Source organism: Martes martes (assembly GCF_963455335.1).
Source record: "Martes martes genome assembly, chromosome: 3".
NCBI classification, from domain to species: Eukaryota; Metazoa; Chordata; class Mammalia; order Carnivora; family Mustelidae; genus Martes; species Martes martes.
The window spans coordinates 193,641,302-193,667,977 of NC_137890.1; the positions used below are offsets into that span (position 1 = coordinate 193,641,302).

Sequence of the window (26,676 nt, forward strand, 5' to 3'; positions counted from 1 at the left end):
AATGAAAGCAGGAGTCCGTCTTGTATGAGGACACGGAAACCACATGGGAAGAAGCAACGTACGTGGTCACCTTGTCTGAACGACAATGTTTTGGCAAACGTTTGTCACCGCAGCTTGAGCCGTATCTGAACTATCAGATCCGCTGACTACAATGTGATCTGAAGCGAACTGGGTTCCATTTTCATCTGTCGGCAATGAGGGGAACAACACTCAGCTCACAGTGTTGGTGTCGGGGTGAACAGGGCGCTCGGTCTTGACACGCGTTCCCCTCTCATTCTCTTGTCACCGTGTCACATGCCTTATACCCTGGCTTTCCTCTCTTCGTGAGGCCCCCCTTATCTTGCTTTCTGTCTTCGAACTTTCACCTCTGTCCAGCTAGCCCCAGACCCCCCCCTTCCCTTTTTCCTGGGCCTTGGGGAAACTCTTGTCTTTTAGGAGCACACATGTATCTCTTCACTTTCTCCCTTTTGTCCTAACAAGACTGTTCTCTTGCTTTCTTTATCCTACTCGGTAGTAGGAATAAAGACTACTTCTGTTGATTTTCCTCGTATGAAGAAATACACTATCAAATAAATTATATTTCTCTTTTCAGTTCCATATTGCCCTTCCCCCTGCCCTGCAGGGTCCTCTTCCAGGATATTAGCTCATGAACTGCCTCACCAACTTGACTTGAAGGTCATAGTAATGACCGCCTGTGCGCGGACCTCGCGTTCTTCGTCCTGCCTTCCTGTGTGCTCCGCAGTCACACCCCCGCGCCGGCGCGCTCTCCATCAGCTCCGCAGAGATCCCAACCTCAGGAATTGTCCTCTCTATGAATCCTTTCCTTTTCCTTATGTTCATAGATGGCTTCTTACTTCTACCTCTGATATGCAACTGTTTTTTTGCAATCCACCAGTCTTTATCCCCAAACCCTCTTCTGCTCAAAGACACATTGTCACAATATGACAGAATCAGAGCCGACTGGGGTCTCTACCTTCCACGGCTCTTTCCAGAATCTATTAGTTAGAGAATCTATCAGCAAGAGACCCTGGTGTCCTGAAAACTTTCTCTATACACATCTCTGCCCAACCTAGAGGGAGAATTAATTTCTTCACTGAATAATAATGGTCAGCTTATATGAAGACCCAGAAATATCTAAATGAAACTATGCCTAAACCATGTTCAGATTCAAAACGAGAGCCTGTCTTTTGATTCCTACCAAGAATGTACCTTCAGGAGAAGCTATACCTCCATCCTACAGGTTGGTCCTCTGCTAAATTACGAAATAGAATTGTGGAATAGAAATTGTGAAATAGAAGCTAACCTGTGAAACTGTGTTTGGGATGTTTCCCCATTTCAAAGTTACTTTCTTCTTTTTTAAAAAACCCCTTGTTTTTAGAAGATTTTATTTTTGAGGAATCTCTACACCCGACCTGGAGCTCGAACTTACACCCGAGATCCAGAGCCGCACGTTCTGCAAAACTGAGCCAGCCAGGTGCCCCTAAAGTTATTTTCTTTCTAATGTCTTTCTTTTCCGAATACCACTAGATGCTCCTCCTGTTACCTGAGGCCTCTCCACACCGGTCTAGAGCACTGAGCTGCCCCCTGGTTGGTTAGGCTCCAAGGTAGAGCACATTTCTCCTCCCCAGTCTCGGGCTTCTTCCAGAGTGCTAAGTAGTGAACTTGATAAACTAGTCTGTAGAGCCACACCACTGAGATAGCATGGGGTAGGCTAGTGGAAGTTCTGCCTTTATACATTCTAAAGGTAAGTGGTAGACGAAGAAGATAGTGACCAGAACAGAGTAAGCCTTACACCTTTCACATCAATGATACCAACCATTCCTTTACTGTTCGTGTTTGGGGCAAATCAAAAAAGCAGAAATTTATATTTTTACAAATGCTTAATAACTTACTCAGCTGTTGCCTCTGCTTCCAGCAAACTAGGATCCTTCCTATAAAGGGCAATGAGGATGCCAATATTGTCATAGAAAGCAGCAAAGTGAATGGGCATCCAGCCTCTTTTCTCAGAAAGTGTGTAATCAGCTTTGAAACAGAGTAGACAGATGGTTGTCTCCAATGAGCAAGCCTGCGCTGCCAGGTGTAGAGGTGTTGGACCTAAAATGGATGGACAGTTACTTAAGTGATCAATTTCTAACATGTCTATCCAAAAAAATATGTCTTTTGGGGGCCCTTGGGTGGCTCAGCCGGTTAAGCTTCTGGCTTCAACTCGGGTCATGATCTCAGCATCAGGCTCCTTGCTCAGCAGGGAGTCTGCTTCTCCCTCTCCCTGCCCTTGTGCTCTCTCTCTCCCTCTCAAATAAATAAATAGAATCTTTAAAAATAAATAATTTAATTAATTAACTGAAAGAAGTCTTTTTGATAGCCACCCACAGAACTTAGTACTGTGATATAAAAGCCCCAAGAGAAGCACTAAAAGGATTAATTTAGGCAATTCTATATTTCACTCAGAATATCTGACTGTTAAAAATCAATCCTTCTTTATAAATTAAGAATAAATAACATTGAAAGTATTAAATATTTGAAAAATTAAGTCAATGTATACAATAGTCTTGGGACCGAATAAGTTGTTTCTTGTTTAAATTATTTTTCATTTCATTTAACTGCTTTGTAGTAGGAAGTAAGATCCTTCGAAATGGAAGGAAAAGCAGGCTCGCGAAAGCCCTCTACGTCACAAAGTCCAGTGGGTGGTTTCCAGTTCTTCTCTTGCTTCTCAACAGTAAGGTTCTTCCTCTCTGAAACAGCTTTTTTCTCGTTGGCTTCTGTGACATCTTGACCCCCGTTTCTCTCCCTCCAGCTACTCCTCCGCCGCCTCCTTCCGGACGTTCCCATCGTTCCGACGCGTCCGTGAGCCTTCAGGCTCCATCTTGGGCCTTTTTAGCTTTGCAGTGACATCATTTACCACCTAAAAGTTGATGATTCCTAGGATTGTGTCCCTAGACCTGGTGTGTTTTTTTCCCACCAGGCTCTACATCTTTATCTCCAACATCTCACTGGGTGTCTCCACCTCAAACTTAACATGTTCTGAGTCGAATTATTTTTCCCTCCACACCTGATCCTTTCACTGCTGCCTAAATCAGTGGAGGTTACCACCGTCCAGCCTGTTCTGGAAGACTCCTTAGTGTCTCCTTCTCATCTCATCTCCACGACCGGTCCGTCAGCAAGGCTAAGTCTCTCTACAACCATGTTCACCGCCACCGCCTCCCCCCCCCCCCCACGCGCCTACACCCCACCCACGTCCATCTCGCCCTTCACCACTCCTTTATTTCAAAATAGGACTCTGATCTTCTTTTCGGGGGCTTCTCCAGGCCCCCCGGTCACGGTAGAGGAAAAGGATCCACTGGCTCCAGATCACCCTGAACTGCGAGCTGCCCCCTCCCGCCAAAACAGCCAGGACGCGCACAACCTTCAGCTGGGCCTTGTCGCGGCTCCTCGGACGCAGGGCGAGCAGCCCCACGGCCCCGCTGGCCCAGGAAGGTGCTCCCGGCGCCCGTGGCCGCAGCGCGCTGAGCGACAGCGCCGCCTCCATTCCGAGGCTCCCTGATTTCGATGATTTGGGCTAGTCCTGCCGCCTGACAGCTTCCTTCTCCCAAACAGCGCTTTCCTGACCGGGTCCCGCTGACTCCCGCTTCTCACTCCCAGTGGTCACTCCTCAGGGAAGCACTGGTTTTGTCCCACGTCAGACACTTCCAGCGGCCTCCGGTCGGCCTTACTCGTCGAAGTTTATGTCGTGGCCTTCGATCCTCGGTGATGTCTGACCTGACTTATCCATCTAAAATCACGGCTTCGTCTTCCAGTCCGGCCAGGCGCGGAGGCACTGCCGCCACCACTCCGTCCCAAGCGAGTAGGAAACTAAACAAACTCAGAGACCAGCAAACTCTTCCCAGATAGGACGGGAGAGTGAGATCTCGGCACTGACGCCGGCCCCAGAGATGGGATATAGACAGGCTGATACGGACAAGCACAACGCGCTGAAAGCAAACCTCCACCGCGCCCGGGCTGGAGCGCTACAGCCGCCTCGGCCCCTCCAACCATCCTAGCAGTCTTTAAGTTTTAGCAACACCCCTCGTCCTGTGATCCATTAGCCTTTCTTTGTCTACCTGTGGATCACGTGTTCTTTCCCAGAAAGACCAGAAGCCTTTTACACAACACAAAACAGAGACCGGACCCTCTGGCACAACCCCTTGGCACTAAGGAACCAGACCCCTTTGCACAACTGCCTTGCACTATGATAACGTCTAAAACTGACACCACGGAGTCCGCCTGTAATTAAAGAAATTGCGGCCTGAAAGTCCCTCAAAATCCTTCTTGGGCCAAGCAAAAACCTCGGAGCTGGCCTTTGGACAAGAGTCTGCCTTCTGTCCAGGTGGCCAGCCTCCTGAATAAAGCTCGTATATTCCTTTCCGTCAAAGCTCCTTTCCGGGGCATTGGCTTTTTGAGCAGGGGGCGGCTGAACCGGGTTTCGGTAACAGACGGAAAATCTGAACTGTAATTGACAACCTGGGGAGACTCGTCGTGGTAAGTTGGGGAGTTAAAAAGGGCGACCCTGTCTCAGGGGGTCCCCATGCTTCAGTGAGTTTTAACTCCAGGAGTTTGACCAAGTCCTCACGGTGGGTATCAGAGAAAGATCCCCTCGTGCTTGGGGTGGCGGAGTGGGGAAGAGACGATCAGGGGAAAAGGGACCATTGGGAGATACGCCAGACCGTCGCATTTCTCTTCACAAGGCTTGCCCTCAGAAACGATGTTTTCAGAGCCAAACCTGCTGGGTTTTGTGGGAGCCTAACCTGCCTGGGGGAAGGAAAATACCCAACCGTAGCCCCTCCCCAGCCACCCTGACGCGCCTAAGGTGGGGGCGGGGACTGGCAGGTAAAGTTCACGGTCCAGGAGCACAGGCTCCCCAAGACTGAGACCTAATCATGGGACTAGAGAACATGGTTGCTCATTTCAGTCAGCAAAAGGCTGTTAGCTGCTCTCAGCAGCGGAAACATACCACAATGACCTGAAGAGGTTTTTTTTAAAAAAACCACACAAGCCTCCCCACCCGCCCTCTCCCTCTTTTCCACCTTCCTCCAAAGAAAGAAAAAAAAAAAAAGATTTTTTCCAGCCCAACCTGAGGGCAGAAGTACCATTCTCCACCCCCTTTCACTAAAGTGTGCTTCCTAGAAATGCTGAATCTTGGCGCCCACCCAGGCCCTCCGAATCAGAATCTGCATTTCAACAAGGTCCCTGGATGATTCCTCTGTACTTGAAGGTTTATCCCGGTATCCTGGGGTAAAGTGTTCTCCCCGCAACATCTGAATGTCTGACGACATTTTCGTTTGTCACCACTAGGGTGGGGATGGCTACTGGCATTTAGTGGTTAGAAGTCAGGAGTAATACTAAACATTCTTTTTTCCCTAACATTTTCAAATTTGAATTCAATTAATTAACAGCACATTATTAGTTTCAGAGGAAGAGTTCAGTCATTCATACTAAACATCCTATATGCACAGGAAAGCCCCGCACAGCAAGGCACTATCCAGCCCACAAGGTCAACAGAAAACACGGACCTGCGACGCGCCAGAATTAGGGAAGTTCCGGAGGGGCTGATGTATCTGAAGAAACTGTTCCCTGGTTGGGAATCCTGGCCTGGGGAATAGATGCTCTCCTGGGACCGGAAAGGCAGATTCACGCCTTTTTTCTGAATATCTACATCACGGGACTCTATGAACCTGCCGGTGATCATCAGACGCCGCCTCGCACCCATCCGTTCGTGCGTTCACTTAACAACTATTTCGTAATCACTTACTTGTGCCAGGCTTTCTTCAGGGCACCGGAATATCATGGCAAAGTGAACCAAATCCTTGCCCTTACGGAGCTTATTGAAGTGAGGGAGACACATTAGAGGGACAATATCATATAAGTTAGGGATAAATGATACTTAGGAAATGAACAAAGAAAGCAAAAATGCAGGAAGCACACTATCGTTACTCAACTGCAAATGCCTACAGTATGGGTGGGTCAGAGAAGCTCCTTGCAGCCCCCTCCCCGTCCCCCCTCCCCTTACCACCCACGCTGCACAATTTGCAATCCCTGTCCTTCTGGCTTTCTGTCAGTGTCTGCCAATGGGGACTGCTGACGGGAGACTGGAGGAGGGAGGAGAATGAGGTCCGCGCGCTTACTGTGGCTAAGGTCGTCTCAGGTTAGCTGCTTTCCTCCACTGGCAGAAGATGGCTGGTTTGATTAACTACTGCCTTCCCCTACTAGACTCAGGTGTTTGGAAATGGTTTCTTTAAAAATAAACTCTCTGGGGCGCCTGGGTGGCTCAGCTGTTAAGCCTCTGCCTTCGGCTCAGGTCATGACCCCAGGGTCCTGGGCTCGAGCCCCACATCCGGCTCCCTGCTCGGTGGAAAGCCTGCTTCTTCCTCTCCCACTCCCCGCTGCTTGTGTTCCCTTTCTCGCTGTCTCTCTCTCTGTCAAATAAATAAATAAAATCTTTAAAAAAATAAAAGTAAACTCTCCTTGGCAAGAAGATGCAATGTGACAGTCTCTTGAACAAATGGTGTTGGGAAGACTGGACAGCCACATGCAGAAGAATGAAACCGGACCGTTCTCTTACACCACACACCAAAATCAACTCAAAATGGATTAAGGACATAAATGCGAGACCTGAAACCATAAACATCAGAGAAGAGAGAACGGGCAGTAATTTCTCTGACATCAACCGTAACAGCAGGTTTCTAGATATGTCTCCTGAGGCAAAAGAAACAAAAGCAACCATAAACTATGGGGACTACATCAAAATAGCGAGCTTCTGCACAGTGAACAACAGGGAACACAGTGAACACAGGGAACAACCAATAAAACTAAAAGGCAGCCCTACTGAAGATATTTGCAAGTGATACATCTGATAAGGGGTTGTATCCAAAATATGTAAAGAACTTATGAAACTCTACACTCAGGCAACAAACAATCCAAGTTAAAAATGGGCAAAGACGTGAATAGACATTTCTCTAAAGAAGACATCCAGGTGGCCAACAGACACATGGAAAGATGCTCAGTGTCACTCATCATCAGGGACATGCAAGTCAAAACTACAATGAGAGACCACCTCACACCTGTCGGAACGGCTACAATAAAAAACACTAGAAACAAGGAGTGCTGGTGAGGAGGTGGAGGAAAAGGAGCCCTCATGGACTGTGGGTGGGAATGCAGACTGGTGCAGCCACTGGGGAAAACAGTATGGAAACAATCCTCAAAAAATTAAAAACAGAATTACCATATGATACAGTTATCACCCTACTGGGTATTTGCCCAAAGAACTAAAAAACAATAATTCAAAAGGATACGTGAACCTCTATGTTCATTGCAGCATTACTTAAAATAGCCAAAATATGGAAGCAGGCCAAGTGTCTGTCAACAGGTGACCGGGTAAAAAATGTGTCGTGTGTGTGTGTATACTGGAATATTACTCAGCCACGAGAAGGAATGACATCTTAACATTTGCTACAGCGTGGAAGGATCCAGATGTAATGCTAAGTGACATAAGTAGACCAGAGAAACACAAACACTGCACTCACATGTGGAATTTAAGAAGCAAAACAAACAAACAAATAAAAAAGAGACAAAAAACAGACTCAAACATTCAGAACAAACTGGTGGTTACCAGAGGGGAGGTGGGCAGGGGAGGGTGAAGCAGGCCCAGGGGACTGCGCACCGAGTGCTGGACAGATCGCTGAATCACGTGTCACACAAACACGCTAACGTAAACTGCACGTGAGTTATACTGGAATTAAAAACAGATGTTAAACTCCTGAGCTGGAAGAACGGCTAAATCACGCCACGACGCAGCCCTTTCCCGTCCGGTCCCCCGTGTTCTGGCGACAAGCCAAGCTGCAGGTGGCTGTCACCGGTCCATCACAGACGACGAGAGCCTGAAACAACGGACCCTCCCTGAATGACTCTACGCAGGGTACGAGGGCACAGTCTTGTAGCTACAGATACAGAAGACACGGCTATAAAACTTTCTGATTCTCCATGTTCAATCCCGAGGTCACATCTCTCATCTCAGTCAGGAGTGGCTCGTTCCTCAGCCCTCGCAGATTGTGAACGTCACTGGATGGCGGCATAGCTAAGTAACAGTAGCTGTAGTCATTGATTTACGCAGTTAGTCATGCATTTAAAGGCATAAAAATGACTTTGGGGTCTGATTTTATACAAATAAGGGGAGGTAACTACAAATTCCACACTGGGGAAAAAAAAGAAAAAAGAAAGAATCCCCAAGACTTAAGAGGAATGTGAATAAATGGCCACGGCTAGAAAATACAGTGCACACTTCAAGACAGAGACAAAACATCATCATGTGACATGCTCACGTGACAGAACATTTTGGAGATTATATTCTATGAGGAGAGTTTTAATATATGCAATAACTTTTCCAAACACACCAAATATTTCATTTATGTCTTACCATTTCTTTCTTTTTTCGTGTCCAGTTTTGATGACTCTGTTTTCAAGGGGAATACACACAGAAGTATGATTATTAATATGCAGCAGTTGCCTAAATTAGTCAAAATAAACTCATACGAATAAGAACAAAATGGTCGCGTTTGGACACCAAAGGGAGGATTACGTCCAACAGGACCGAGTTCAAGCTTTGGTCAAGCCATCTGGGCCTGGTGGCCGCCCCCGACATCATGGCAGAGCAGACCTGGGGTGCTGCCTCTCAAGTGTCTGGTCAAAACTGACACTTGGGGCAGTTCTGTGTGCTAAAGTCATAATACGCAGACATTGCAGGGAGAGGTACACATTTTCCATACTTCAAAAATCTATCCAATTCTTAGCAACTGGAAATTCAAGTAGTCACAACACGAAAGAGAGACTTCAATTTACAAAATATTTTTTTCACACCAAAAAAGGCTTAAAATATAACACATCTTTAAAGAACAGAGTACTCACTGCATTTAAATTTAACTGAATTTCTGCCCTATTTTAATCTATAGAAGTATCCTAATTTCAAAACATTTAAATTACAGAATTAATTAGTAGTCAGCAGGATTAAAGCAGAACATTATGTTTTGGTGTGTGAAAATTCAACAAAACTTTTTAAGATAGCTGGTTAAAATAGATAATCATCGCTTGTTACTGCCAATATTGCCAATATTGTTCCTGATGTTTTATCTCTAATGCCCTCTTCAGTTATGGAGAACTTCTGCTTTCATTTTCAACATTATCATTTTTATACTGGTTAAATTTATTCCAACGAATACATATATAGGTATGCATATCTAATACTCAGGAAAAATGGCTTTTTAAAGTCAAAACTAAGTTATCCTTAAAGGGCCCATTAATCTAAAAAGTTATTATTATGGATGAATTTTTTGTTATTAATTATAATTTTTTATGTATCATGAAGGAACTATTCCCTGGTTGAGAACTCGAGGATAAGAAATGGATGTCCTGGTGGGCTCTCCATTTATCTACCTTTTCTAAATTGCTACAGCACATCACTGTATATTAATCATCCCAGTGCTTACCAGGTGCTACCCTGCATCCGTCCAACCACACACTCACCCAACCTCCATTATTCGAGCCTTTCTTCTGGGCACTCGAATAACATGGCAAATGAAGTCAACCAAATCACTGCCTGTGAGGAGCTTACGGTCAAGTGAGGGAGACACAATAAACCAATAAATGATACTATACAGGACAGCAATAAGGGATAGTTTTAGAAAACGAAAAGGACCCCTTCTGAAATAAGGAAAACAAAACCTCAGCTTCGCTCTGGGTCTCACTGCCAAATTTTAATCTTGAGCCAACGTCAACATGCATTCTTAATTCTGAATCGGGGTAGTAAGTAAAAGAAAACCAGTTTCAAATGTAAAAACTTCATGGTACCTTGGCTAAACATAATAAAGCGTCTCTGGTTGACGTTGAAGTTTGCATTGTGCAGCTGACATACGATAGCCGCTCTGTTGTGCAGGGCAGCGTGGTGGAAAATGGCATAACCTGCTTCGTCTGAAACATTCATGGTCAAACTTGAGGTTTTCCGGCTAAATGTATGGAAAACAGCAGACAATCCTCTTTCTACAGCAGACTTCATACCAAATGGGATGCTCTAAAATTATAAAGAGGGTCAGAGTAAATTTTTTCAAAATATACCTCAAGTTCAGCTTAAGGAAAAAAAAAGAACAATAAACATATTAACATACTTACAATAAATACAATGTTAATATATAACATAGTAAATATATATTAATACTATCACAGGATTGGTACCCAGTTAGGGTAGAATTTTCACAAGATCCATGTGGAAAGTGTCTCACTGGACGATGATTAAAATTATTAGAACTATAAAGAAACACTGAGAAATTCAAAAAATATTTTGGGGAAGTTTTTTTTTCCTCCACTACTTTTTAGGGAGAAGTTGTAGAACTTTCTTTGAAGACAACTAAAACGGGATAGACATTCTTTCTGAAATACTTAAACAAATGGAGATCACTGGGTTCCTTTTTTGATTTAATAACAATCTAATTTAGAAACCTAGAAATTAGAAACATATAGCTACAGAAATACAATTTGTCTTCTTTACTCTAGGTCTCAAAATAGAGATGTAAAAACAGGACACTCTTCTTTGAGACATATTGACTACTTAATATTTTAAAATTAAGATTCAAATCAAAACCACATTGAGATACCACGTTACTCCAGTTAGAATGGCCAAAATTAACAAGACAGGAAACAACGTGTGTTGGAGAGGATGTTGAGAAAGGGGAACCCTCTCACACTGTTGGTGGGAATGCAAGCTGGTGCAGCCACTTTGGAGAACAGTGTGGAGATTCTTTAAGAAATTAAAAATAGAGCTTCCCTATGACCCTGCAATTGCACTACTGGGTATTTACCCCAAAGATACAGATGTAGTGAAAAGAAGGGCATCTGTACCCCAATGTTCATAGCAGCAATGGCCACGGTCGCCAAACTGTGGAAAGAACCAAGATGCCCTTCAACGGATGGATGGATAAGGAAGATGTGGTCCATATACACTATGGAGTATTACACCTCCATCAGAAAGGATGAATACCCAACTTTTGTATCAACATGGATGGGACTGGAGGAGATTATGCTGAGTGAAAGAAGTCAAGCAGAGGTAGTCAATTATCATATGGTTTTGCTTACTTGTGGAGCATAAGGAATAACACAGAGGACATGGGGAGATGGAGAGGAGAAGGGAGTTGGGGGAAACTGGAGGGGGAGGTGAACCACGAGAGACTGTGGACTCTGAGAAACAAACTGAGGGTTTGGGAGGGGTGGGGGGTGGAGGGTTGGGTGAGCCTGGTGGTGGGTATTATGGAGGGCACGGATTGCATGGAGCACTGGGTGTGGTGCATAAACAATGAATTCTGGAACACTGAAAAGAAATTTAAAAAATAAATAAAAATTTTTTAAAAAGAGCTCATTAAAATTTTAAATTTATGAACGTTGAGACAAATACGTGGTAAATAAAGGCCAGTGTATCCATTAAGGTGGGTGAGCTCACCACTTCTAGTTCCAGAGGCCGTACTTCAAGGCCGGTTGAAACAGGCACAGAAATCTGATTCAGGATGACATGTTTGTTCCTCAAGTTTGGGTCCCAGGACTGAAGCCTGACTCTGCCATTTAGTGGCTGTGTGATTTGGGAAAGATCCTTAACTCACTGCATGTCAAATTTCTCACATGTAAAACAGGAATGATAACAAGAGTCCTAGTACCTTGAGAAAGTTTGTTAAAAGGATTTAGGAAGTGCCTGGCCCACGAAAGCAGCAGTCAGTGCGCACGAGCCGTTATGAAGATCGGCCACGATGCGGTTCATTAACAGATTACTTTGTAACCCTACCAGAGATTTATCATCCAAAATGATATAGCTTCTAAGCTGCTGAAATGTGGAGTTTTTATTTCATATTGAAAACTTTATTTAACTGAATATTTATCCCTAAGATAGAAATTTGAGACATACACTTATCTATAACATGTTATCCTCACTAAATTATGTGATGATTACTGAAATACCTTGCATTTCATAGCTTTTTTGAAACCAAATTTTTTCTTAAATTGTTCATGTAATTGAGCATCTGTTAGTGGAAGCCTTTTTGGTTTCAGACTGTTCACGACTTCATTTATGGCTCCCCACCATTTTGTCTTATATAGTTGATGATAGAAAGCTTCAAGTTCAAAACAGATCACATAGTAGCTATAAAAACATAAAGAAGAAAGATAAATCTTTCTGACTTTGAAGTAATTTGCTACTTTTTTCTATGCTGACTAAACCATATTTTTTCTATAATATATAAAACTGTAGTTTATTTTATTTTTTATTTTTTTAAGATTTTATTTATTTATTTGACACAGAGAGATCACAAGTAGGCAGAGAGGCAGGCAGAGAGAGGGGGGAAGCAGGCTCCCTGCTGAGCAGAGAGCCCGATGTGGGGCTCGATCCTAGGACCCTGAGATCATGACCTGAGCTGAAGACAGAGGCTAAACCCACTGAGCCACTCAGGCGCCCCTAAAACAGTAGTTTAAATTGTACTTGATTGAAAATGAAGGTCTTAGCGAAATACTATGTTATGAACTAGCTGGAGGCTAATATCCTCTCTTCTTTGACCTTCACTTCCAGCCCCGCTTTCTGAACACAGCGGACTTCTGCAGGCTTGGAGGCATATTTGAGGACCTAGTCACATTTATTTGAGGTTGTCATTCTTCCCACCTACCATCCTCTCCTCCGACGAGGACACTAGACCACAAATACAAAGTAAAGGCTGTCTTCACGCACGTCTTGCCAATGCAGTGCCAGTCCAGGTGGTGGGACTTGTCACCTTCCCCGCGGGCCCCGACCTGCGGAGGCGCGGCCTCCCTGACGGAGGACTCGCCTGACTCCCGAGACTCCAGCCTCCAGAATCGGGGACAGGTGCTCTGAATCTGACCCGGATCTGAAGACTTTCACATCACAGTAGCGATAGCTTCTAGAGCCTTAAGGGGCTATAGGAATCACACCTGGGTGCTGGATTGACAGTGGATGACTGAACGAAATTTCTAGAAGAAAAGAGCTCACCTTCCTTCGGTGTCATGTACGCTGCTAAGAGTAGACACCACAAAGAGATACAGCCAAGTCCCACACGATTGCTTCCACAGATGTAGTCATAGGTGATCACACTGAAGATATCCTTTGGTCTCTGAGTGGCCCAGTGCCACACCATCGAGTCCCAGTGCCTACAACCTCTTCTTTCTATGATTCTCCAGAGCTGGCTCTAGCTGTGGTAAACTGTTATGGGGTGAGGAGTTGCTGATCACCCCTGGGGCCCCAGTACTCAGTGCTGTACTCTCCAATCACTGCTGAGGCAATGCAACAGACTTACAAATTTAACAAACACCGGGGGAATGTGGGTTGATTTCTTCTAGAAATTCAATTTACTTATCCAATACAAATCAAGCATCGAGAATCAGCAGGGGCCTATCCTACCCTAGAACCTGGAGAAGAAAGAGGTGGTGAAGGTGGCTATACCCTGAGACGGCCTCTACCACAGAATTTCATGGCCCACGCTCCCCACCCAAGGGGGGAGCCACAGCCTGCACTGGCCCCAAAAAAGATGATCTTGGAAGCATAGAAAGCCCACAGGGCCAGCGCCACAAGGGAGCCCTCGTCCAGGTACTGCAGAGGGACATACCACTGTTCCTACTCAAAACTTTCTGTGCGGTCATGGCAAGAAGGGAGCCTCCCCTTTACAATGACTCCATTCATACTCTTCCCTGGAAACTGGCACCCAGCTTCTGAGGGCCGCCACAGCACACATTTCCCCGATATACCACTGCCATGTTAAGTTGATCTCTGACCTGCTTCCTAATAGCCACAACAGTGTCACTACGCTGGTATGCTCTCCAAACCGATAAAATAGGATGTTTTAGTACTGGTATAAACTAATCTTTTTGCTCTGGTCATCGTCACCTTAATAATTCATGAGTTCTTGTACTTTTATGGGTGGCCAAATCCTGAGTATCTGACTGTGGTCCCTACGTTTTGATAATGGTATGGCTGGAGAACCCAACCTGAACCGAAACAGTCTAGGACTTACATGTTTCCAGGCATGCCTGGAAGGCCAGTGCAACTGATCCTATTTTCTTAAGGGACCTGGGGTGTCCTAGGAGATAAACCGCTCCGAGGAAAGAGAATATCAAACTACGTGAGTTCAGTCCAATAACAAAGCCCTTAAAAGCAAAGAGGGGAGATAAGATGGCATGTTTTCAAACATTCATTCAAATTATTCTCTGGTCCAGCACCAACACAGAATGATCCCTACATCACAGAGAAGAACGACTGTAAGCAAAATGACAAAAAAGATGTTTTTGCACCAAATTATTAGGGGTTCAAGGCAGCACTTCCTTGAAACCAAGAAAATTAGGGGAGAAATTCTCCTTACTTCATTAGATGGGCCTCAACGCATCGCACAGTTGATGCCACTTTTTAGCATGCATGGGGAGCAGCCGCCCCAGAGGGGACACGGACCCGCAGCCAGGAGCAACGGCGCCACTCACGCAATGGCATTAGTGCTGAGTTGCCTTCATGGGGCCCGCGGAGTGTCGGGGTCCCAGCAGCGGGGCATTACGGAGAGCTCAGACAGGAATGAGGGCATCGCATAGTACCCGAGAGCTGAATGAGCATCTGGGACCCCCAGGAAAAACTATGTGGGGGAGGCGATTCTGAAACTGAAGGTTCTCTAGTGACGGGTACGGGTACCAGGAAAATACTATTCCTCCACTCGCCTGGGTCTGAGAAAGAAGCTCCCGCTGGTTTTGAAAGTCTGCAAATTCAAATCCAGCCAGCTGCGGGTCACCAGCCCCGGTGACCAGATGCTTGCGTTAGTCAGAAACTAGAGCTCATTGCACCACGGCATCCCGCTGCGGTAGCGGGACCGGTCCCCTCCGGTTCAGCGGCAGTCAGTGTGCCGATGCCAACCATGCTCCCTCACCCACAGCGCAGCTTTCACCTCCCCCGACTCCCTGCGCTCCCAGGATCTTAGCGTCCAGCCAGACGCTACACTGGGAGAATCAAGTGTTACTCAGAGGGGCTTCCGGGATACTGTGCAGCTTCGCGAGGGTTGTACGTGGAGCCTATCAGCAGGCACTGGGTCCCTGAGCGAGAGCGTTCCTCCTCCAGGGAGATGCACATTCGCTGTCGATTCTGGAGGCGTGAGCTCTATTACTTGCTTCCCTCCAGAATCACGGAGGTCACCAGTCCCAGGGGTTTTGACTTCGTCTTTAGTACCATGTGCACATTCAGGTGGAATTAATGGGACGATCCACCTCTCATTGTTTATCCTGCTTCTCCTTCTGCCTTGTTTCTGGTACTTTCCTCACTGCCGTGCATCCTGACCGAAACTTATAATCTTTGTCTTTACTTCTTCACATCCCATGAACTCTCCCCGACTTCACCCCTCGGCCCACTACACCCAGCCTCTAACCAGAACTCGTTTCCTTACCAAGTCACTGCTAAGTTCAGTGCTCTCTTTAATCTTAAGTTGACTTGGCCTTTTCTTGAATTTGAGGCTTTCAGCTATTCCCATATTTTGAAAATTCTCCCCATCTGGCTTCCACGCCACCATGCTTTCTTGGTCCTCCTCCTCCCTGCATCTTTCCTCGCCAGTCCCCTTTGCTCTCCCCCCTGCTTCTCTCCACCTCATTTACAAGCGGCTGTTCTCCGGGGTTCTAGACTTGGTCCCGCTCTCTAAATCACTTCCATGCCTTAAAAATCAAGATGAAAAAACCTCTCCTATAGGCTTTTAAATCTCAAGTATCTACCTCCTAATGACAATGCCCCAGCTCTACCTTCCGTATTTCCAAACTTCAGCGTCCAAGATATGAAAATCCAAGAACATAATATGTAAAAGACCCCAGCAAAACTTAGAGAAACACCCAGCTTCAAAAGATGACAGGCATTGGCGCACCTGGGTGGCTCAGTCATTAGGCGTCTGTCTTTGGCTCGGGTCATGGCCCTGAGGTCCTGGGACTGAGCCCCGCATCAGGCTCCCTGCTCAGTGGGGAGTCTGCTTCTCCCTCTCCTACTCTCCCTGTGTGTGTTCCCTCTCTCACTGTGTCTCTCTCTGTCAAATAAATAAATAAAATCTTAAAAAAAAAAAAAAAAAAGATGACAGGCATAACAAGACCCAGCACAGGAAGAGGAGTTTAAATCCTATTCTCGGGGCGCCTGGGTGGCTCAGTGGGTTAAAGCCTCTGCCTTCAGCTCAGGTCATGATCCCGGGGTCCTGGAATCGAGCCCCGCCTCGGGCTCTCTGCACAGCAGGGAGTCTGCTTCCTCCTCTCTCTCTACCTGCCTCTGCCTACTTGGGGTCTCTGTCTGTCAAATAAATAAATAAGATCTTAAAGAAAAAAAAAAAAGATGACAGGCATAACAAGACCCAGCACAGGAAGAGGAGTTTAAATCCTATTCTCGGGGCGCCTGGGTGGCTCAGTGGGTTTAGCCTCTGCCTTCGGCTCAGGTCATGATCCCAGGGTCCTCGGATCAAGCCCCGCATCGGGCTCTCTGCTCAGCAGGGAGTCTGCTTCCTCCTCTCTCTCTACCTGCCTCTGCCTACTTGGGGTCTCTGTCTGTCAAATAAATAAATAAAATCTTAAAAAATAAAAAAAATAATAAAAATTAAAAAAAAACCCTAAATCCTATTCTCTGTGCTGAGTCCACTGCCCTTCCACGTGCCCGCAGGATTTGGTCCCCACCTCCACCCCCATGTGAACACAGTGATGGTTTTAAGAACCAGTCACCATCGCCAAGGGCTGTTATACAGAACCTACCAAAGAGCATGACGTAATAAATACACTATTTAATATTTTGTTGAGTCTGGATTTCATTCGTGGAGTTATTGTTCTAGCATCTCTGTGCTGAGGTATTAAGTTAGCCTTGGCATTTTGACACTTTCCTTGTTTTCTTCTACCTTTCAACGAGTTGTGGCTACTCTGAATGATTACCAAAAGTTCCGTACCTTTTTCCATTAAGTTCCATGACTGGTATTGAGTAATGTTCCTTGTATCCCGAATCTTCCACAAATGCACTGGCAGCACAATCCTGTATTTTTTCTAAATTGTTCTAAAATATGAGTTCTGTTACTAAAAATACATCTTTAAACAAGTCTAAACAATTATAGTTTCTTTTAGATAAAATTTTATACTTGTAAATGTTAATTTTTTTAATATAATATCCCACTAGACCTTAATGATAACTGCATGTATCCAATTCCTACTTCAGGAGTGAGGAAAAAAATACAAAAGATACTGTAAAGAAGGTAGAAAAGCAACGATAATTCAAATGCTATGTTTATATGAAACTCTAGATTCAATTATTGTTCCCAAACTCTAGAGGATCTCTTTTCTAATACTAACCTTTGAGGAAAATGGAAGAATATGTAGTGAATGTTGAGGATTTCTACTATACTCTGATTATTTTAGGGCACATATGGTCCATTAGAGGCCTACAAATTCTGTAAGGATAGGTGTACCTCGCTTATTTATCGTGTCATCTCTGACACCTAACATACCTCGGATATAGTTTGCACTTAAATTCATGTCTGTTACATGATATATGAAAAGATTCGTGAGTTAGGCAGATAATCACTTGGAGACTGGCCTAGTGCTGGTACCAACAGAGACTCTTTGTTGATGGAGAATAAGATAAAGGAGTTGTGAAATGACAAATCATTTCAGAAACAATAATAATTTAAACCTTAAAATCTTCCAAAGCATTCTCAATTGAAGGTGTGCTGATATCAAATTCAACTCCTCCATGAACATGAAAATATTGATCCTCTTTGTAGTGAAAATGCTGACATTTAAAATCTCGTCCATAAATAAACGGAGGCAATTCTCGCTCTGTCTTGACCTTGTCATCTCCAAAAATGAAAACAAACTTTAATTTAAAAAGTGAAAACAGCATATATGCAATCATATTTTGAAGATCTAGATTATTTTTAAAAGATTTTATTTATTTATTTATTTGTCAGAGAGAGAGAGAACAAGCAGGCAGAGGCAGAGAGAGAAGGAGACTCCCTGCCGAGCAAGGAGCCCAATGCTGGACTCGATCCCAGGACTCTGGGATCGTGACCTGAGCCGAAGGCAGAGGCTTAACTCACTGAGCCACCCAGGCGTCCCAAAGATCTAGATTCTAATTTACGTAAACAAAGTGGAAAAAAATCCACATTAAATGAATATCTTGGCAATTTTAGTCTCTAAAATCACTGCCTTAGTATATATTTAAAACATGAAAATATATTTGTATCATACATTTTGGGCATTTTCTATAGTTTCATTGTAAAGACATTTCAAGAGAACAGCCAAAACATTATTCTACTTAATGATTTCTACATGTGAGTTCAAGACTTATATATTACCTCTAATTGTCAGAAAAGATTTGAAACTATGCCTCAGAGAATCTTGGGCTAAGTGAAAAAAACAACAACAAACAAACTTAACCCTAGCAGGCTCAGGTAAAAAGAGACATGAAAAAGAAATAGGTAAGTATCTCTCACGGACAAAAATAACCAGCTCACCTTTTTGGAAGTCATAAAACCACACATACAACATTTATTTTACAAAAATAATTTTCTAAACCTCCAGTAATGATTAGGTTTGTCCAGGATTTTGATTTAGGAGCAGAATATGGTTTCCTCAATGTAAAGCATACAATGTATTTTGAGAAATGTAAACAGCACAGAAAACTTCAAGGAATAAATACAACATCCTAATATCGCCACTTGGAACTATTAACATTGAGTCATATTTGCTTCCAAAAATCTAGGTAATAAAACATTACAGTTATAGCTAATGTTCTCTTTAATCAAGGGCTTCTTGGTTCCATTCGCACTGCCCTCCTACCTCCACCCCAGGATAAGAATCGTCATGAGCCCATTTTTAAGTAGTTCACGGATAAGTGTAATAATTTTCACCATTTGAATGCTCATGATACAAATTTTCATTAAATGACCTGCAAAATTTCTACTGAAAACTTGCCACCTGTAGAAAGCTCACCATAATAAGCCTACATGTTTGGGCACCAATGAAAATATATAAATTGTGTACTAATCTGGGTGCAGGGAACAGTTTGCACTACGTGTCAGATGTCAATGTCAGATGTCAGATGTCAATGCAAGTATGGTCCTATTTCAGTTCTCCAGTCTCTTACATTGGTTTGTTTGTGTATAACAGTGCTAACACACTAGTAAAGTTTTAAAATATGTTTTTGTCTCTTTTTCAGAAATGTAACACCATTCATGATCCTTTACTGCTCCATAATCATTTCAGAATCAATTTATAAACTTCCATGAAAAACATGATAGGAATTTTAATGGAAGTGCCTTGAATTTATAGGTTTATAGATTAGATATGATACAGTCACAGTGTATCATATGTCCCATCATGAACACGACATATTTCCCTATTCTTCTCAGAATTTGTTTTAAGTCTCCTAATAGGCCTTATAATTGGTATAAATATATATCAAGCACTACGTATGTATGGCAAATATTTTTAACTACCTTGGAGACACTGAATCTTGCTTTATTTTTTTCCTAACAGGCAACAGCAAGGTTATATGCCTGTACGCACCTACTACAAGCAAAGTTGAATTTAAATATTATATATATATACATATGTGCATATATATGTAATTATTTTACATTTGATTTTTATTGATACGCTTACCTGAAAAAGGCGGAAGCAGGCTACTTAAATATGGAACTTTCATCTTCTTTTTTAAACTCAATAAAAATGGAGTCAGAAAACATATTAACTTTAGGTATCCTATCCCTCTTCTGATTTCTTTTTTCTTCTCAAAGTGTTTTTGAATAACCTTTTTCTGGAGATACAATCTTTGCTGTAGCCTCTGGTAGGTACAAATATCGAGATAGTCCTGAGTACATTTTATAGCATTTGTAAGCCAATAGGCTGCTTCAAATATAAAAACATTTTCATACTGTTGAACTTGTGTGGTACTGAACGTTAATTTCAGCATAATGTTTTCAGCATATTTCATAAAAACAGCTTTTTCTTCAGGGCTGTTGGGATCGTACGTCGGGTCCTCATTCATGTCTTCGTCATAGATCCCATCAAAGTCTGGATCCTTCGTGACATCAGTCAGGCCTTGACAGCAAAAAAAAAAGTAGATAGTGAAACATCATACTTGGCTTCTGGATAAATAGAGGAGATCGAACACTGGGTTTCATCTTGAAATCCTACTAAAGTGACAATAAAGGTATAATGAGATGCCAAAAAATTTGTTAAAGATGAAAAGCAAGTGGATGAGTGGGAATTAAGCAGAGTAAAGAAAGAGGGAAGCTTGTAGATTTAGGATAGATTTCCATTCCCTTTGGAAGCATGAAACCCAATACCATGGATACAATGTCTCATATTCAATCAGGGTAACTATGGAAAAACAAAAAAATGTGATCTCTCTTTAAGCAGCGATTCACCTTTCACTTGGCTAAAAGTATAATCTGCTGTTTCAAGCCTTCTATTACATATTTCTTGTTTTTGCTGATATCAGAAGCTAAACATACACAATAGAGAACTTTCTTGCTGACTGGGATGAAATAAATAAAAATTAAAACTTGATTTTACTCTATTATAAGTGACAAATTTCCTGTTACATTTTCTATTTGTGATGAAATTAAGCACTTCCTTGTTGTCAAATTGTCTTTTTAAGGACAGGTACACTTAGAATGCTACCCTTAATCTGAGCTTGAGAAAACTGCATGGAATCATAAAATATGTCTTGGTAGAAAATGTGGAGTCTAACATTTATGCCTTAAAAGTGCAAATGATACTCCCATGTGCCTCCCTTTCTCTTTCCTTTTCGTCCTTCCTCAAAGGCATTAAAAAAAAAAAAAAACCAGACGATAAAAGCCAGAATATACTTGGATTTTAAAATGGCTACTATGATTCACTTCCCTCTTGCAAAGGTTAAATTAAGAAATTATAAAGAAATTGAAGTATTGAAGTATTGAATTTGAAGTATTGAAGAAATTGAAGTGTTCCCGAAAAGTACTCAAGTATTTCTCAAAAGGAGATCCGAACGTGAGCGCGCGCGCGGGCCGACCCCGCACGCTCGGGAGCCGGGAGCCCGGGCCGGCCGCGGGGCAGGCGCTCAGCGGTCGCCGGACGAGCACGAGGGCCCGGAACCCGCACGTCCCGGGGTCGAGTTACCGCCGCCCCCGCCCCCAAGGACAGCAGGGGAAGGAGCAGGGGGTGGGGGCGCGGGGAACCTGCGGGGCCGGGTCCCCGCGTTAGAGTTACCAAAAAAGGGGGGGGGAGGGGCAGGGGAGGCGGCTCCGAGCCCGGTTAGGGCGCAGCGGGCCCCCGACCGCCTCCCCCAGCGCGCACCGCCCCCCCCTCCCGGGCAGGGCTGGAGCCGCCGAGGGGAAAACCGCGCGGGGAGGGGCTGCGCGCGGGACACCCCAAGCTCCTGCCCCGCCTTGGCCGGACGCCGCGGGACAGATGGGCCAAAGCGGGAAGACGGCAGGTGCGGCCTCTGGGGAGACGCTCCCCGCGAGCGGACAAGGCCGCGGCCCGACCCCGCAGCGCGACGCCCCCGCCCCCGCCCCGGCCGGGAGAACGCGCCGCGGGCGTCCGCGCCTGGACAGCCCGGAGAGACCCGGAGTGACCCGGGGTCTGCGGCCCCGAGAACCGGGAGGACGGGGCGGGACGGGGCGGGGCGGGGCAGAGCGGCGGCGGGCGGAGCGCGGGGAAGGATCTCGGAAGCCCGACGGGAAGGGTCGGGAAGCGCGTCGGTTCCCACAGACGGGGTGGGGGGGCGCGGAGGGGGACGTGTCCGCCGGAGACGCACCTGCTGCTCCCGGACGTTCGCCGGCACCGCGGGCGGCTGCGGGCGGAGCCGGAGCCGGAGCTGACGTCCGACGGGGCGCAGAGTGTGAGGGTATCAAAGGGCGGACGTGGGGTCACGAGTGATGCAAGTCATACGCGCAAAGTCGTACTCAAGCAACACCACTGGTCGTAACTACATCTGGAGGATGAAGACGGGGAAACGCGACCCCACCGGATCGGCCTCTACGTTGATGTCTCCGAGTCCCGCCTCCGGCCCGCTTTCGCCCCCGAAACGACCCGGTTCTTTCCGTGCCCGACGCACGTCCTTATCTGAAGGCCCAGAAGCGCCCGAAGCGAACGCATCCCCCCGTCCTTTCGTTCCGGTCAGGGACACTGTTTACCTCTCCGCGCCCCAAACGAGGGCCCCAGGAGAGTCTCCAGTCCCGTCCCCGCGCACGCTGCTGTCATGACCGCTTCAGGTCCGCGGCGCTGACCGTCGGCTTGTGCCCCCCGCAGCGTGAGGCGCTGGGGAACGTGGAGAAGAGAAAGACGCGCTTCTCCGCGCTCTTGAAGAGGAGCTCAAGGCCTAGTCAGGCGGACAGAGGAGATCGGGAACTTCCACGCAAAACGGCAGAGGCTGCGGGGCAGAGAAGGGGCTGTGTCCGACCCACGCCTCGAGAAGTGAAGCCCTGACACCGGGGAGGAGGAGCGAGCGAGGCGGCGGCGAGAAGGCCGCGGCCCGCCAAGGACGGGGCATGAGGAGAGGCATAAGGAAAAGCAGCAAAACACATGCCATTTTACCTGTTGTGCTATGAAATGAGTGTGTGTGTATATATACTTGTATTCATACATACATATATTTATTTATATTTTAACTAAAAGTCATCCCCTCCACATTTTTCTATCACAAGACTGTGTTTTCCTTCTATCCTCTCATCCCACAAACCTATCGTAATAAATCAAAGGATCCAAGAATTACTCAGATAAGAAACCCTCCGTAATTAAAATCCCCCACAGAAAACTAGATAATATGACCAGATTTTGATATTCTCTGTTCTCTACAGCTGTTACGACTGTTTTTTAAGAGTGGTGTTCGCTGATGGTTTCGTAAATTGCAAATCAGAGCGGTAAATGAAGTTTAACAGGGCCAGACTGACTCTTAGCGGTCTGCCCTCCTAGAAAGAGAGCTGGCCTCCTGCAGAGCTCCTTGGAAATCCACGTTAGCACAGTGTTTAAGGCAATAATGTGGTCGTTGCTGGGGAGATGCTCCAGGATTTAGTGGTATCTGTTGTGAATATACAGGCTTTAGAGGTGTATGGCCCTAAGAAGGAAGGAGCTTAAAAATTAGGTGAACCAAGAACAAATACTCATTAAACCAAATGCTACTAAAATACCAAAGCTTAGATCGCTGATGCACATCTCTCCTTAACTTCAATTCTCCTATCATTCTTTTTTGAGGTTTATAAAAATGGTGATGTAGATGACTATCCAATCTGACAGTCATTTTGTTTCCAAGTTTGGAGATTTTTCTCATGCACTCTAATTCTACTCATGGCTCTATTACTGATTTTCCTTCTTAGGCTCTACAAGACAAAAGGTATAAACTGAAAACTCCAACTGAGACAAAGATAAATAACTTTTAAATTAAAGAGATGGGGGCGCCTGGGTGGCTCAGTGGGTTGAAGCCTCTGCCTTTGGCTCAGGTCATGATCCCAGGGTCTTGGGATTGAGCCCCACGTCGGGCTCTCTGCTCAGCAGGGAGCCTGTTTCCCTCCTCTCTCTCTCTCTGCCCGTCTCCCTGCCTACTTGTGATCTCTGTCTGTCAAATAAATAAATAAAAATCTTAAAAAAAGATTTAAATTAAAAAGATGGCTCCTAATAAAAATAAAGCATGTTAAATTCTCTTACCTGCAGAACTAAACTCTGCAAAAATATCTTTTTGGGTTTGAGGCTTCCCGTCTGGATCAATGTCCATGATAGTACGCCACAGTTCAGAGAATCTGGCTCGTTTTTCTTTGGGCATGTATATCCCATGCCACAGTGCTTTCAGCATGTAGTCAATATTGATCAGAATTTGCCCAATTCTGGTATCGTAATAAGCGGGCGGTAATTGACAAGAGGAACTCTGATCGTAATTAGCTTCTAAACTGATGGAGGGAATTTGATTTAAGCAGTAAATTCCAACAGCCAACTCCCTTATGATTTGATGGACTTCCCTGTAGTCTAAGAGGGCAGTCGGGTCCACAGGAGTCAGCAGGATAGCAGTGGAGAAACCCACATTATTCATTTGGGTCATAATTCCACATGGGAGGTCGAGCTGAGAGCGGACGTCGTCTTTGGCGGACAGCCAGCTGACCAGGGCCATGGTTAGCAACTCCTGCACTTCACTCCGATCGTACTTCTCAAAAAAAGCAGAAGCATTTCTCTGTACCGCCAAGTTTTCCAGGTAGGTTTCTTCATCTTGAATTTGATCAAATCTAGGTAAGCCTTTTTTGGGCAGTCTTAACATTTCTTATTCATTGTAGGTGGCCTTTCTGAAGTTTCTGTAATGAAAGAAAGGAAAAGACAGGCCGTGAAATCTGTCATGCTACTGAAGTTGGGTTTCTCAGATCCGTCTGTACCTTTGTCTTTTGTAGGTCGTTTCATGGTCAACCATGATCGTTTTCAATCTTTCTTAACATACAACACTTTAAACAATTGAGGTGTAATTGTCATAATCATTAGTTTGAGGTCTACAACATGATGATTCAATATTTGTATATATTTTTAAATGATCACCACAGAAGTCCAGCTAACATTATCAACATGCATCGTGACAAAATCGTTTCTTATGATACCTACTTTTAAGAATTTTCTCTCTCGGCAACTTTTCAAAATGCAGTGCATTATTATTAACTGTGGTCGCCACGCTATACATTACATCCCCATGACTTCTTTTCTTTATAACTGGAGGTCTACACTTTTGACTCCCTTCCAGCTTCACCAAACCCCCAGTACCCTCCGGCAACCAATCAATCTGCTCCCTGTATTTATGAGCTTGTGTGTTTTTTAAAATTCTACGTATAAGCCTTTTTGTATATTTTTATTTTGTTTTCGGTTTTTTTAAAGCAAGAAAATAAAGCCCTGCTTAAAAGGAAAGACAAGAAGAGCCCGTTTAACTTTCTGTTTCTGTCACTCACTGCCTTTCTGTTCTTGGAATAAGAATGACCATAACCACTATTTTTTGGAGCATCTACTACTTGCCCAGCTCTTTATACATAATATTGTAGTTATCTCATATTGTGCTTCTCAACACTCGCCCTGCAGCGAAAGCACCTAGAGCTTCTTGAAACACGGCTGGACCCTGCTTAGCGTTTCTGATCCAGTCGGTTGGGTGGAGCTGGGCAATTTGCTGCTGGTTCAGAGGGGACGCTTGGAGAGCCCAACCTCCGAGAGAGGCCCGGTATCCCCGCTGGGTAGACGCAGACATGAAGACTGGGAAGGTTAGGGAAAGTGCCGAGGGTTTCACACCTAAAGAATCAGAACCAGCCCAGGTCTGGCCCAAGACCTGCGCCCATGTGGACACGAGAGAGGGGGGAGGACAAGGGAAGGGAAGAAACCTACTTTGGAATGATTGTTTTCTTGTGCGGGAGAAGGAGGCCGCGTCCACTCCGGTCCCCAGAATACCCACGGGGCCGGGGACAGCGGCCTCGTCTCCTGGACCGGCCGCTCACATTCAGGCGCCCCGCGTGGGCGAGGCGGGCCGTGGCAGGCGGCGGCTGAGCGGGTCTCTCCTGCGGCGGTCGCCGGGGAGGCGCCTCCGGGAACGCTCCGCCTCCGGCCGGGGCCCACCGAGGAAGCCCTGGGGGCTGGGGAGGCCGGGCAGGGGCCGCCCCTCTGCGCCGCGGTTCGTGCTTCGGGCGCTCGGCGCTGCCCAACTGCCCCGCCCGGTGCCCCCGCCCCCGCCCCCGCCGCCTGTGGGACTCAGCCCGGCTTCCCGCCCCCGCCGCCGCCCCCGCCCCCGCCCCCGCCGCCGGTGGGACTCAGCCCGGCTTCCCGCTCCCGCCTCTGCCCCTGCCCCCGCCCCCGCCGCCGCCGCCGCCCCCGCCGCCGGTGGGACTCAGCCCGGCTTCCCGCCGCCGCCGCCGCCCCCCCCCGCCCCCGCCCCCGCCCCCGCCGCCGGTGGGACTCAGCCCGGCTTCCCGCCCCCGCCCCCGCCCCCGCCGCCTGTGGGACTCAGCCCGGCTTCCCGTCCCCGCCCCCGCCGCCTGCGGGACTCAGCCCGGCTTCCCGCCGCCCCCCCCAGCCCCGCCCCCGCCCCCGCCCCCGCCCCCGGTGGGACTCAGCCCGGCTTCCCGCCGCCCCCCCCAGCCCCGCCCCCGCCCCCTCCCCCGCCCCCGCCGCCGGTGGGACTCAGCCCGGCTTCCCGCCCCCGCCCCTGCCCCCGCCCCCGCCGCCTGCGGGACTCAGCCCGGCTTCCCGCCCCGCCCCCGCGCCCCCCATCACCTCTCAGGTCCGCGGAAGCCCGGGACCAGGGCGGCGGAGGTGCGGGCGCCGGGCTCTGCGGCGTCCGGGCTGGAATCCCGCCGCATCCCGCCCTTCCACGCGGCTGGGGGTTCCGGGCCGCGGATTATGAGCCAGGCGGGCGCCGGGGCTGGGAGACCCGCGACGGCGGGACACACACGGGCTCCGCGAGCTTCAGCCGCACACGGGCCCGCTGAAGCGGGGCGACGAGCCGGAGAGGCCGTGACAGCCCGTGAGGGAACCTAAGGCTCCCCGGCGGGAAAGGCTGCTGGGGCCGGCGGTACTTTCAAGCGGGGCCTGAAAGAGCAACGAGGCCGGGCGAGCGGAGTCGGAGAAGCCGCTCTCGGG

The 26,676-nt window shown here is 46.6% G+C and overlaps 1 protein-coding gene across 2 annotated transcripts in view; it reads right to left on the reverse strand.

Annotated features, from left to right (window-relative positions):
- The window catches only part of ANKAR (ankyrin and armadillo repeat containing), a gene marked incomplete at both ends in the record, with an annotated part of 65,484 nt that extends 41,150 nt beyond the window's left edge, over positions 1-24,334 (reverse strand). Inside the window, 8 exons of one of the 2 annotated variants that reach the window (XM_080798584.1) lie at positions 1,893-2,094; positions 8,447-8,482; positions 9,874-10,093; positions 12,022-12,202; positions 16,998-17,101; positions 17,735-17,898; positions 19,708-20,145; positions 23,734-24,334. In XM_080798584.1, coding sequence (XP_080654710.1) covers positions 1,893-2,094; positions 8,447-8,482; positions 9,874-10,093; positions 12,022-12,202; positions 16,998-17,101; positions 17,735-17,898; positions 19,708-20,145; positions 23,734-24,334 — 1,946 coding nt within the window. The remainder of the gene's footprint in view (positions 1-1,892; positions 2,095-8,446; positions 8,483-9,873; positions 10,094-12,021; positions 12,203-16,997; positions 17,102-17,734; positions 17,899-19,707; positions 20,146-23,733) is intronic. The other variant, XM_080798585.1, reaches the window with a different exon arrangement.
- Positions 24,335-26,676: the final 2,342 nt, after the last annotated feature.